Raw genomic sequence first — 14063 nt, forward strand, 5'->3', positions numbered from 1 at the left:
TAATCGGTCAACTATTGCAATGGCTGAGAATCCAGTTATGCATGGAAGAACCAAGCACATTCGGGTCAAATTTCATGCCATCAGAGAGGCAGTTAGAAACAAAGATATTTTAATCAGATACTGTAACACTCATGACCAGGTATCTAACATTTTGACAAACACATTGAGCAAGGAGAAGTTTGAAGAACTGAGAGTGAAGCTTGGGATCTGCAAAATTGATCTTCCGGGGGTGTATTGAGAAGAAGAACCCATTTTGTAGATCTTGGATGAAATGACACGAAGGTTCTTTGATTAAATTTAGCAAAAAAGCTGCACATGCTTCTTTTTATTTTTGTGTTGTTAGGCCCTGCCTCACACGCACTTGACTATTGACTTTATAGTCAGTAATATTTAATGTTTTGTTCGTCCTTGTTTCATTAGCCAGGTGCTTTATATTTCTGGTTGATTCATTGAGGTCTGCACACACACACCTTGCAGCTGTGTGGGATCTTTCTGGTTGTTTGATTTTCTTCTCTTTTCTTGTAAGCCGTTGGCCTCCACGGCACCGTTTTATGCTTTGGTTGGTATTCACTATAAAGATCAAGGGGTAATTGACCGTGGGTCTTCCCTAAATATTTCTTAACTCATTAATATTTCTTAGCTCATTGTTTTTCTCTCACTCTACGACCTCCATTAACAGACCTTCAAGCTTACAAAATGCTTTTCATTTTCAAATTCTTAACATGGTATTAGAGCGGATATCTTCAAGTACCACTCTTTTTACATTTCTTTATTCCTTTCTCTTCATTTTCTCTTAATCCATTATGACTTCTGGTTTCAATTTCCTCTGCTCCACCCAAGTTTACTGGAGAAAGCTACCCCTTTTGGTGTGTGAACATGGAGTCTTATCTCAGGGTCTTCACTCTGTAGGAAAAAAATCCGATGAAGAACCTGATCAAAGGAGAGCTAATCCAACCTTCCTCAAATAAAGCAATTTGAAGAAGATAAAGCGAAAAGGCTATAAAGCCTCATCTTGTTTAATTTAATCCACCTCTAAAAATATTAATTAATTTAATTTGATCCACTTGACTAATTTAATTCACTTCCTCACTCCAACTCTTTAAAATTAATTTAATCCACTTCTAAACGAATTAATAATTAATTTAGAATTAGACATTAAATTGATAAAAACAACATTTGACCCTAACCAACAGACCAAGAACGGTTCAATCTGTTTGGAGCAAGCCCGCTCCTTTTATTAGCAATCTCCTGTCCTTGTCTTTGTTGGCCACTACGGGAGGCTCTCATGAAATTGTGCGCAGCAAAGGTTAAAAACTTAAAAGCCCTCCTTGACCAAACTGTATTCTGCATGAAATCTCCCTCTCAATTTCATTTTAAGACCATGGTTGCCGGTCAAAAAACAATTGGAATGTAGAAAACTATGTTCTTGTAGCATATTGATGTACAAACTACTCAATAGCAGAAGTTGGAGTTCCACAGACCCTTTGAGGAAAGAACATGTTAGCCATCACAACTTAGACGTGTCAGTAAGTGATATCATCTGTCAGACATCAACTTCTCTTCCTCTAATCTTCAATAAGTATTTGGATTATTTTATTCATTTCAAATATCGTGATCTTTCCTGTACTTTATTGTTAAAGAAATTATAAGCAAGTTAAGAGGAAACAACAAAGCGGAAACGCTTTTTCTTGTGAAGAGAAAAACAAGCATTGACTTCATAAGTCTTGTTCCCTATATATGTTGCTGCTTTCTAATTCAATTTCTTTATTGCTACAAATATCTTATCTTACGAGTAACTAATTTTTCATATTTTTTAATTCAAATTGTTCATTAGGAAACAAAATAATACTTTGAGATTGGTCCAAGTTTGGAAACAAACTGCTATCTTATGAACAAATTCAAAATCAACATACAGAGCACCTTACAAAAGAAGACGTACATAAAGAATCTCTTCATCACACTTCCAAGAAGAACTAGTTTTGATATAAAGAGAAAACCTGTCATACATCAATTGACATAAGCTACTACTACAACACTTCAAGTCTGTTAAAACAATCCTCTAATCGTTATTCCACCAGAAACGTGACTGAAGATAGGTCACCACATTCTTATCCAGCTGGAAAGCCTTGGATAGAATATCAGGATTAATGGATGATTTTGATCCCAACACTGCATTTGCAATCGTAATCACTCCAGGATTCTGGCTGCTGAGACCAGCAAAGGCAACTGCATTAGTTTTCCCTATGTTGAATTGGAAGTGAATTGACCGACTGGGAAAACGAAAACGTCTCCAGGGTATAGGACTTTAGTGATGAGACGATTTTATGTAACAAAGCCAACATAGAGAGTGACTTCTAGGACTAGTAGGATCTCGCTAGCCCGAGGGTCAGTGTGAGGGGGGTTTAAGCCACCATAATGTGCAAAGTCGATCCTAGCCAGAGATATAGCAAGAGTGCTAAGTCCTGGTATTTGTTCTACATTGACTGGAATGACTTTTGATCCTAGTTGGTTTGATGTGTTTCCTGGTATGTTGAGTCCTGAAAAAAAGAAGTCTTCAGCTTTGACGAGCTTTGGATCCTTACAGAAGTTACCATTAACAAACACTGCATTAAAATGATAGAAACGCGAGTTGATATACATCATGCATTGCAAAAGGATAGAGATTTTAATCAGAGGGTATAGTTTGTTTACAAATTCTGGTTATTTGCAGAATGTCTTTAATTTAGAGTTATAGACATTGATTTCAATACTTTCAAACAAAAATAATGGGAGAACATACCACCATTTTGGGCGTCCTTGAGGGCTACAAAAAAGTCCTGAAGAGGGCTAGGATCAGAGGCAGTGGCAACTGAGAAAGCCAGAACGAACGGGGAAATTGGTAAAAGGATTTTAAAACCTTCCATTGCAAACAAGGCTGCTTTCTGGCTCAAAAACTTCCAGTTTTAATGCTTGGTGAGAGGTGAGAAACGTTGATTGAAGAACTTGCCCATTTATAGTTGGAGTCGTTGAACTAGTCTTATCTTGTTCTTTCTTGATTAAAATTTCTTCCCAAGAAGCAGATGTAACACTTACCAAGTCTAGAGTGATCTTTTTCCTGCTATTTTCTGGGTATACCTCGTGGAGTTCCCTCTTCCTATGCTTCACTTCATTGACTTGAGCACAGTTCTGAAGTTGCAATGGGAAGCCGGCGCCGCAGGCATTGAACTTGCAATTGAAATTAAGTTGACAATGGTTAATGTTCGACATCTTCTAAAATTCTATACAAATATTGTAGTTAAACATAGGAAGCTTCTTTCATTGACACATGGCATTTAAAAGGACTGTTAATGAGACTTCCATACCTCCTATTCTAGTTCAATTCAATCCAATTAACTGACTCGCTTTAATATGGTGCTTTCTTGATGAAAATATTTAATCTCCCAAGTTGTTCGAAACATCAGTAACACTTAGAATTGGAATTTGAAACTGTAAATCGTTCGATTTAAGTACTGAAATATAGCTTGTGCCCTTCACACAAAATAATCTTACCTTCATATTGTAATTGCTACTTGGAAATATCTTATGAAAATCTTCATATTGAACTAGAAATATTCAGACTGGAATTGGGTGGGGCGCGCCAGGCCCGAGCTGTAGTGCAACACTTGGGCGACGCACGAGAGCCCCAATAGCAAGCTACTGTGGTGGACTCTCCCCCTTAAAAAATTAATTTAATATCGTGTGGACCGATGGCCCACGTATCAGATATTAAACTGATAAGAACAGATACTACACTTGATCTTAGCCAAAAGGCCGAGAAAGGTATGCTTAAGCCTGAGGAAGCCCGCTTATTTTATCAGCAGCTTCACGCCCAGTCTCTTCACGTCTTGCAAATGTGGGATTGAGACTAAACGTGTATTTCACTTCTCCTTTGGAAGTCATCGGGGACGAATCTCTGCCATCAATGGATGGAAAGTGCAGAATGAAAGAAATGATGGCCCCAAAACCTTTTCAAACTTTCAGAGTTTTCATGTCTGATCTGAAAACACTTAAAAAGCAAATGATGGACTGCAAACTGAACTACAAAGAAAATTGACGCTATATCATTAATGGTAAACCTTATAGTACAATACAAATGACGTCTTCAATGAACATTCCACTCCAAAGAGATTACATAAAATATCAATCCTGGCTGGAAAAGCTAGAAACACTCTAACCTCATACGACAGAGACTAATAATTAGACAGGTCTCCACCATAGAGACCAAACTCACACAAAATTCTGATACATCTCCCATCAAATTCCACAACAGATCATTCATCCCCAAAAAACTTTGGTAAAAGAAAAAACAGAAAAAGAAACATAATAACAGCATTCAGGGCATTTATAAAAAGGACCCCATGGTGACAAATTTTGTCCCTGTATGACAAACATTATACAGGACTATAAATAGTATTTATATCAGATACATCTAACTAGAAAACTACTACTTGGTTAATAATTTTATGGGCCCTGGGGGCTTGGACTTGTTGGGAGGAGTCAAATTTTTAAGGTTGGTTTTGGTTAGTTTTGGGGCTGAGAAAGATGAAACAAACTAGAATTGACCTCCTGTGAAGGTTTGGCCAAATGACCAATTGGGAGGAGCCGCATTGTTGGAGATGACAGAGCTGCCATCACTTGTTGTGACCTTAAAAGAGAGGGCTTGACCGTTCAAATAAGAGTTGCTTTGCCAGTTTTGGCCCCAATTGCGAGACATCACTTGCCAACCGGTTCTAGACCCTTTGATAGAGACAGACACCACATCTCCAGCCCCTCCAACATTGGTTATCAGAACAAGGTTGAAGTATGAATGGCCATTTATGGTAAACCTCAGCGCACCAGATTTCCTACAAGCAACCCTGCAAATGAAAAGATACTGTTTAGCTTGTCTTTGACATAACTTGTTTTAGAATTGAATTTAATATATGACCATTTTGACTCAAGCTATGCTTATGCCAAAAATTAAACTAACTGTTAATTTAAACATGACTTGCAAACTTGAACTGCAATCCTATCTCGAGGTTTTAGGGCTATGTTAGACTGAGATCTAGTTTGGTTTGTGTTTCTTACCTTCTGTACTGAACAGGCACTATTCCTGCTTTGTATTGAGCTATATGTTGGAAAACAGGTTGGGAGAGATCAAAGTGTCTTAAAGGAGGGTTACACCATCCTCCTGCATTATTTGGGAGAGCATTGTTTGGAGGGCAGAAGTTTGTTGCTGTGACTATGATGGATCCTGGGAGACACCACCTATTGTCATTAATACATTTGATCTCAAAGCATGCTCCACAAGTCAGCCCTTTGTTGAATAGAGCAGTACTCAATGCAGCAGTGCTTGTGCCATAACCTTGGCTATAAAGATTTCCATAGCCACATGCGCCTCCTACAACATTTGGAAAAGTAGCTGAGAGAGGAATCGTGGAAAGGGAGAGTTAATAATGAGTTCTTTTGCATTGTTTCGTTCTTACCCATTGTACCAGAAGCATCACCTCCTCCATAGAAGGTAGCATGAGCATTAGACCATCCACCTCCGTATCCATGAATTGTCTTCAACATGGCAAGAGAAGACACAAGAAAAATTCCAAGAAAATCCATTTTCTGCAAAAGCAATCAACATTCAAAGATCAGCATTTTTTGAGGTGAACTGATAAAGAAAGGCTTATGTAAGATTGGGAATGGAAAGATGCAGCATGCAAGAGAAATGATGTTCTTGTTCTTACAAAGGCCAGAGTTAACTTTGAAAACTTTGACTTGGGGAACAGAGTCAATGAGAATTGAGAAATAAGGTAAGAAGAGCTGGGGGGTGAAGTTCTATTTATAATGTGTGTGACAGAGGACAGACTGATGGAGGGGGAGGGGGAGGGGTAGCAGAGGAAGGTGTTGGGTAGATGCTACCAACGTTTAAGGGGTATCTTTTTCTTCTTCTTTTTTTTTTCCATACACAAAAGAATAATTGGCACCCTTATCTTTTGAAGTACACTGGAAATGATGTCACAGTGTTCCTTTTGCACACATCATATAAAAGATAATAGAAAAGAAGAATAATGTACTAACCGGAAAAAGAATCCTCTAACAGATTGGACCCATGTTCTTGTTGACTTTCCTCTAGGACTTGAACCAGAAAAAAGTAAGGGAAAAGGTTCTCTGCATCTGTTGATGTCCAAAAACATTTTGTAATCTTACTTTTACTATGGTTTAAGCACACTCCTCGCTTACAATTAAAGATCCTGAAGAATCCTTCCAGGATGTGAATCTTGTGGCAAAGGATTAAAGTTATTTGAAAGAAATTTATCGAAGAAGTGATTTGGTTGCCATGAAAGTTGGAAAGATAAAAAGGATGCAAGATGATCGTGCCAACTAAATTGCTTTTAATCTCTAATTTTATGCTGATAAGAGGAGATTTTATCATGATGTTACAAGGGAGCCCAAAAAGAGTTATCACATAAGGTACTTCTTGCATTACTGGTCTGATATTTTTGCAGCATACTGTTGATTTTCTATTGTTTGGAGAGCAATTCACCAATCACGGTTGGACGAAAAGAAGAGAAAAATCAGAGTTCATTTCATCAGCATATTCGATTGAAATATATGCCTATGCTATATGCAGGAGCCATGACACTCCTTTCTGGATGCAAAGTTAAACTGACATCATATGCAGATAGTCAATATTCCTTCCAATTTTGCCTGGATCAGCATTGATTGGAACTTGGAACTATGAAAGAGATAAAGGGTTTCTATTACTTTGAAGAATTGTCGTCCACATCCTCTCGTGCTCCAAGAGAATAACGATAGCTTTTGGAAGTCCATTTTAAGGATCTGTCAAAAACAAATTTTCTATCACCAAGTGCTTAGGCAGAGAACAAACCTCTTAATGCTGTCTAAGTTCAACGGTTATGTCAATCATGGATTAATGTTTAAATATGTTTAACTTGACTTGCAATTATCAGTAATCTTCAATTCCCCTTCAAGTCTGACATGCAGATTCAATGAAACAAAATTCCTATTGGAAAACTCATCCAGCTTTTCGAAATCAGTGCAGGAAGAATCCATGTGAAACTACATGCTCAAGCTAGCTAGCCTCCCCACCCTGAATAGAATATAGGCTATGAAATGTCACAATCAAAGTGTTGGGCATGTGGCAAACCGCCCATCTCAGCTAGTAAAGATAATGGAATGTTTATCTTTTCTAACATTCCTTTCTCATTATACTTTCATTCTCTTTACTTTATCCATCTTAGCTGTGTCCAGTTGACAACCCTTTTCATTGTCTCCATGCAGCAGTTCCCTTGAAGAATATGGAGCTTATTATAATCTTTGCAGCTTGAAAGAACTCATATTAAAATTGAACCTTCTTTTTCAGGACGTTACAGGCATGTGTATGTGATCAATATTTCAAAACTAAGCTAGATTTTTTTCCTACAATTTCAATGGCCATTTTAGTTAACTGGTAAGATATCGTGCAAAAAATCTCATTTGATTTCTGGGAGCATTAATCATTGAATACATTAGAGGGAGGCAATCAGCTAATCAACCATTCACTCGTGCAGCTGTTCATGATTGATGAATACTTTTTGTTTCATGAAATAGAAGATATGTGCAAGTACTCTCATTAAAGCAGAGAAACAGTTGGATGCCTTTTGTTTTTAATTTTACAGTTGTCCTCCCGGTAGCAACTAGCCAACTGTCTTCTACTTAGATAAGCTTGGGAATTTAGACTCACAGCTTCTATAACAGAAAATTCCAGTTCTGATGAAATATTTTTTTTCTCTGAGAATTGATCAAGAGCAGGGGGAAAATATAATTTACTTGATAGAATCCTGACATACCATTGATTAAGAATTAAGAAATGATTCTTAGGTGACAAATGGCTATATCTGTTTCACCTAATTGATGTTAACAACAGACCACTTATTGTTCAGAAATTTTACATTTGATCAGGTAGATTCCATTTGGATAAGTTCTACCTAATTAAAATGTTATGTTCCATCACCCTTGTGAGTAAAAAGTTAAAAAGTTCTATGCTCAGGGTTTTGATTCTATTGAGGACAGCTAACACTCAGTGACAAGTTTTATAATAATCCTTCTCTGTCATCACTTTTCAAGTTCCAGAGTACTGAAGAATAAATTGTTCTTATTTCAGAGAACTACCAACCAGATCATGGTAGTTTGAATAGGCCACAAAGGAAAGGATAAATAAACTCCACAACAGATATCAAGCCCCACAGAATAACAACATATCAAAGCAGGCCATGGCATAGACCTAAGTTAGTTGAAAGTTCATACACCGAACTGCACATGGGATCACATGGCCAACTTGTTCAAGCAATAGAATAAGGTCAAAAGAAAAGCCTAAAGGGCCTAGTTGAGTACCTTTGCGCATACAATTTACCCCACATTTTATCCAAAATAAACGCTTCCCAAGATTCAGAGAGACTAAAAACTTCCAAAGGCAACTCTAAGCCACACGAAGCCAGAAAGCAACTTTTGTTGTGGAAACCACCGATCTACATGATGGAGAGTCCACTGGGATTTGCTTGTTCAATTCTGTTGTATCGGCCACTTCGAGTTGAGGCCCGCCTGCACAATATTTTTTAGCAGAGAACAACATGTGAATGCATAATTCAAACAGCAACCTCTCAAAACTGGCATGCACTGAAATTGACATCCAGTGGAGTCCATGATAATTAGGATTTATACTTTTATTGTCTCCAATAAGCAATGGATCATGAATTAAAGGCTTCTCTGCAATGTGATGACACAGTATCCTAGTTTTAAGTCTAGTGAAGTCAGATATCTTGTGCTTGTCATTCAACTATTGCTTTAGAGTAATATGGCCCCAGAAAACAAACTCTCTATTAAGCTCCCACCACACTGGATTTAGCATATAATTATAGAGTAAGAAAGCCATTGCAGGCCTTGTCTCATTGCCTACTAACCCAACATACAAATTTTGCACTGTCAAAGCAAACACCACCAATATCTGCAATAAAAACACAAGATGGAACATTTCCAATTTAAGCATGAAAAAATAAACCTCTTATTTTCAAGGTCTGGCCCCTAAAATTAGTTTCCATCCCCGTCAAACTTCCTGTATGCTGCATTGTAAATCAAATAGGTAGCTGATTTCATAACACATTAGATACAAGCAATATAGGCTTGCTTGCACCCATATTTTGATTAAGTAAGCAATAAGGCATCCAAGATGTTCTTTCTACTATATTGAGAAAAGTGAACAAGAGTAAAAAGATAATATATTGAAAGGAAACAAAGAGTTCACAGAATGACTAAATCTATCTATTTGCAAGTGAATTGCATATCTGGAACTACTAAATAGATACTCAATGTCGAACCGTTTCCCTGCTTGAAGAAGAAGATGATCCGATCCTCTGGAATACCTTGGTGCTAAATATATCTTTACTTACTTTCCCTTTAAACGTGAAATGCTTCTTAAGACGATTTTTTATCGAAGAACCACTGTCATTCCATCGTGGGGCCGGTCGAGGCCAGTTTCTCCTTATTTTTTCCTTGATATGATTTGAGACTTCATCATCTTCCTGGTCTTCAGATATCATCGCACCCCTGCTCCTCCGCAAAGATCTTAAAGCCACTTGCAAAGGTTCTGAAACTGATGCAGATTCTTCTAGTGCTCCAATGGTTTTGAGGCATAATGGGCAGGGAGGATCATGAATCTGGGACTTTGGGGTAACTTGCTCCAAACATTCAGCATGGAACACATGGCTGCAGGGTAGAACCCCAGCAGTTGGCATGTCACCACCTCTAATTATTCGATGTGAACTCCAGGGGGACTTCTGCCACAAAAGTTTTCCACAAACCCCACACTTGTGGTCTACCACAGGACCAATAGGGGACCTCAGGCGCTCCACATCCACATGCTCCGCCATGTCAAACTTTTCTCCATCTAACCCCAGATCATAGCTACTGGCACTGCTCCACCTAAAACCTTCTCTTCTAGAGCTTGCACTGGGGTCTGGTGATGCTTCAGACCTTTGAAGTTCAGAAAGGGTTTTGTGAAACTTGTGCTCAACACTAGAACTGTTTTCATGCAAGTGAAATGGTGAGAAGCGATCCTCACTAGGTGTCAACCTGCCAACACTATTAATGTCAGCATCACCAAAGGCTTCATTATCTGACACAGGGTTGCGAAACACTAGTGGGTAAACAGCTTTTGACATGTAAGAACGTCGACCAGAGAAGTTGCGGTTGGGAAAAGAGAAGGGCTGCTTGCTGGTGGATTCCCAGTGACTAGACTCAGAAAGTGAGGAAGGGGATCCAAAGCTAGGGGATGCTGCAGTTGCTTTAACAGCATATCGCCTCTGCAAGAAGAACACCAAAAAGGGGAAAATGCTTAATGGTAAACTTTTCTTATTTAACTGCTATGAAACCCAACAAGTTGAAACACAAGTCACCTCAGTGGAGCAAGGGAACCAAGAGGTCTGGGGCATTGGTCCTGATAATTAGAAGTAGGTTAATGAAGCAAACATATGATAGTGCAAATAATACAAAATCTATACAAAGGAAACTGCAGTCCATAGTTAAATCAGATTTAAGAAATATAATTACTCCATCCTAAATCATATAATATGTACTTCATTTAGGTTGACTGGACAAAATCCAGGGAAAGGGGCTTGGCTAATTAGCTATAGCCTTCTAAAAGGGGGAGAAAAAGAACTAGTGAATTTGATTTAGTATATTAAGAAAAAAGGTAGCATGTCATTCCTCACTTCCAACTTCTTTGCTATTACAATTTCATGTTCAGACTACAAGTGGCTGCTTCCGGAAACACCCATAACTTTTACAAATTCACAAAATGTATCAAGTTTTAGAAGCATGTTCAACATATTATAATCAGCATTTTACTATTGTGCTGTAAGAGAAACTACCATTCTTTGCAATGTGTAAGAGCCTTTAATTAATAAGCACAACAGCACGAATCGTTCAATTTATGCAATAATCCTAAAGGGCTGAATCAGCCTATCCCCACAAACTAATAAATAAATAGATATCCACATTTCACTGCTCAACCCCAGCCACCATCACCGCCAAACAGAAACTTGGAAATAAAACACATTAAAGTACACTACCAGCTAGGATTGGGTCAACTGAGGTGATTCTGCCAGCATAAGCTGCATCTCTTTTTTTCCTTTTTTTTTTTTAATTTTTTGCCAGACAAATCTCAGAAGCAACAGAAACTCATCATGAAGGAGAACTGGCTACATCATAGGCAGCAGACCAGTTTCAATGCCCAAAATAATCACTAATAAAGGATCTCTAAATGTTTAATGAGCTTTATTAACATTTTAAAATTATCCTCAACAGGAATGAGGAAATTGTTTCATTCACAGAAGTAAAAAATATTTGAAGAGACAATTATTTGCCAGTCTGAAGGACCTTTTAGGCATTCTTGCTATTTAGATACGTATATAATTCTAACAAGGCATTAGTTCAAATGAATTTGTTTCAATGAGAAATGAACCTAATATTCTATCTATCCTCTTATTTTGGAGAACAAATCATTTTCCAGTTTTGCTTATACATTCTTGAATGGCTCCTTAAATGACAAGACAGCATGCTGTTATGGAAAATCTTAAAATTAAAATTGGTACAATATGGCAAACATATGAAAATATAAATCATGAATGGTAAGGCAGAGAAGAGAATGGTAATCATAGTAAACAATCAGTAATGAACAGTTAAGTATTCATTGCAATGTGACATAAAGATTCTAAAGACTTCAAAAATTTTACAATATCATGCCACCCACTTGTTCCAATTTTGACCAATTATGTTATCAGTATTTCTTTCATTGGACCTTCATTTCAGAAAAGGTAATAACTATAATTACAATTTCTGGTTTACATCGAGAAAGTACCATGACATTCAGCATACTATTAACCGGGCAAAAAGATAAAAAGAAAAATGCCCTAAGACCTGGAACTAAATTGACTAATTGACAACAATTAATACGGAAAGTGGCATGTGACATATGATTATACAACTAAATCTGCAAGTGAAATAAGAATCAAACTTAAGCAGGGCATGTCATGTTAGGTAACGGAAGAAATATCAACTTTAGATTACCTCCGACATTAGAGAAAGGGAGCTCCTCTGTATTGAACCTTTGAATGGGTGATGTCCATTGTGGTAGCTGAGCATTATCAGGTGGGCTGCCAGAATAAGAGAGTGCACCGTCAGAAACAGAATGGTGATGGTTGATGCAGCCTTCACTGCCTACCCTGCTTCTGCTACCCCTGCTATTTGAGGATAGTGATGAACCATGTAAACCAGCGCAATGTGACCCATGTCGCAAACCATCTGAATGTAACCTACAGTCCAATATCCTCGATGGAGGGGGTGAGAAACTAGAGTTTATCCTCCAATGTGGTTCATCACGATCCATGGAATCCCTTCTGCTTGTCGGTGATTTAGTTCCATGTGGCCCAGCGGCCACACAACAAAGCGCACCCGTATTAGCTATTTTCTATTGGCACAATAAGGTTGTCCGGTAATCTATTTTAAGATTTTTCACAATTATGGAACTCCACATGCTTATCAGGAACAAAGCATAGTCAAATGTCAACAAAATTAATCCACAGAAATATATTGAAGCCAACAATTATCAACTTGAGACTTGAACCAAAACAGAAGACATGTTAGATTTTCATCTTTGGAGGCAGCCGTGCACTTAAGAAACCTTCCACTTCAACAAGGATTCATCAAATATCTGCCATTCCTGTTTGCATTCATCCATTTGAGCAATGTAATGAGGAACTCAATAATTATGGTCTATCCAGAGGAAAATAAAACTAAATTGCTATAGATATAAAATACAAAAATAATGACAATAAAGTGGATAAAACAATAATATAATAGGCAACATCATGTATTTTAGGATAACATAGGCAGAGAATGAAATACTAGTAAGGCATTATTTTAAAAGTGGAAATCCGTCAAAACTTCACCAAGCAATATCATACATCTAGACACACAGACACTATTACTCAATAGAAAAGACAATCAGTAAGTTGTAGGACAAAACAATGCAATGCTAATTGCTGCAAGAAGTGTATAGAAATGCTGTTGATTACAAGTTTCACACTTTATATTTTGGCATGCAAGCTAAATGCAGCCGCAATTTGCCAATTTTTATAATTTTTGCATATCCTGATCCTCCTTTATACCTTTTTTGTCTTTTTAGCTGCACCTCTGTCTGAATAATCCTAGATTTGAACAAATTTATGTTGGTGGTGAATACAGCCAAGATTATCGGCAAAACGCAATAATAGACAGTAAAAATCACAAAACAAAGCAGGCAAGTATTCATTGACAGTAACAAAACCTGAAAGAATTTCTGAAGAAGTCTCCTAAAAACATGAAGAGTGTCAACAAACATGGGGTAGTATAATTATGTTTTTTAACACTTTTAAACCTAAGATTATGTTCAGAATAATACACAAATCCAACTCATGATCAATCATTGGAAAAAAATTAAAAACCTCTACTTCCAACTACTAAAACCTCATAAAAGGAAATGATAACCAACCCCCCCCCCCCCCCCTCCCCTTCCCTTCTTCAAAAACATCAAGGGTCCCCAAAAATTTCAAACTTTGCACCCAAAAATAGCACCTACCCAGAAATGAAAAACATTCTAAAACCTCAAAAATGATAAAAAGGAAAAACAAACCAAAAGATCAAGCAAGCTCCTTTTTATAACATTAAACAAGCTAAAAAGGCCATAATCCCAGAAAAAAAAAAAACATGAAGCATAATGAAGAGAAAAAAAGAGGGTACCTTTAAAGGTCCAAGTTTGAACTGGGATATGAAGAAATCCGGGGGGAGGTTTTAAGTGAAGAAAATCAAAAGAAACCCTAGCTGTTTTTGAGCTTTTTATAAACTGTTTGTGTCTCCGTTTCGTTTCTTTGTTTTGTTTTGGAGAGAAAAGGAAAATGGAAATGAGACAAAGAGAAAGTGAACGAAGAAAAAGATAAAGGAAGAGAGACTGATGTGAAGTGAAAGTGATGGGGGCATCA

General features: G+C 37.4%; 2 protein-coding genes and 1 pseudogene across 2 annotated transcripts; all 3 read right to left on the reverse strand.

The window, feature by feature from the left end:
• Positions 1867-3516, reverse strand: LOC18599947 (annotated as a pseudogene).
• LOC18599948 (expansin-A15) lies at positions 3603-5899 on the reverse strand. Its single transcript, XM_018121483.1, has 4 exons — positions 5736-5899; positions 5484-5613; positions 5086-5398; positions 3603-4874 (listed from the first exon to the last, which is right to left on the reverse strand). The coding sequence occupies exons 2-4, from the start codon at positions 5608-5610 to the stop codon at positions 4571-4573; spliced, it is 744 nt and encodes a 247-aa protein (XP_017976972.1). The 5' UTR covers positions 5611-5613; positions 5736-5899; the 3' UTR covers positions 3603-4570.
• On the reverse strand, positions 9198-14063 carry LOC18599949. Its single transcript, XM_007030151.2, has 4 exons — positions 13825-14063; positions 12115-12766; positions 10443-10483; positions 9198-10349 (listed from the first exon to the last, which is right to left on the reverse strand). The coding sequence occupies exons 2-4, from the start codon at positions 12431-12433 to the stop codon at positions 9354-9356; spliced, it is 1356 nt and encodes a 451-aa protein (XP_007030213.2). The 5' UTR covers positions 12434-12766; positions 13825-14063; the 3' UTR covers positions 9198-9353.

This window comes from Theobroma cacao, chromosome 5 (assembly GCF_000208745.1).
Source record: "Theobroma cacao cultivar B97-61/B2 chromosome 5, Criollo_cocoa_genome_V2, whole genome shotgun sequence".
NCBI classification, from domain to species: domain Eukaryota; kingdom Viridiplantae; phylum Streptophyta; class Magnoliopsida; order Malvales; family Malvaceae; genus Theobroma; species Theobroma cacao.

What these genes read in the sequence shown, in the direction of transcription:
- LOC18599949 (XM_007030151.2), bottom strand. Translation starts at nt 12,433, where the DNA reads ATGGATCGTGATGAACCACATTGGAGGATAAACTCTAGTTTCTCACCC. An exon ending in CCCTTTCTCTAATGTCGGAG is followed by an intron (nt 10,484 to 12,114) that starts GTAATCTAAAGT and finishes TCTAATTATCAG; the next exon opens with GACCAATGCCCCAGACCTCT. An exon ending in GGTTCCCTTGCTCCACTGAG is followed by an intron (nt 10,350 to 10,442) that starts GTGACTTGTGTT and finishes TTCTTCTTGCAG; the next exon opens with AGGCGATATGCTGTTAAAGC.
- LOC18599948 (XM_018121483.1), bottom strand. Translation starts at nt 5,610, where the DNA reads ATGGATTTTCTTGGAATTTTTCTTGTGTCTTCTCTTGCCATGTTGAAG. An exon ending in TGATGCTTCTGGTACAATGG is followed by an intron (nt 5,399 to 5,483) that starts GTAAGAACGAAA and finishes CAAATGTTGTAG; the next exon opens with GAGGCGCATGTGGCTATGGA. An exon ending in GTGCCTGTTCAGTACAGAAG is followed by an intron (nt 4,875 to 5,085) that starts GTAAGAAACACA and finishes TTTCATTTGCAG; the next exon opens with GGTTGCTTGTAGGAAATCTG.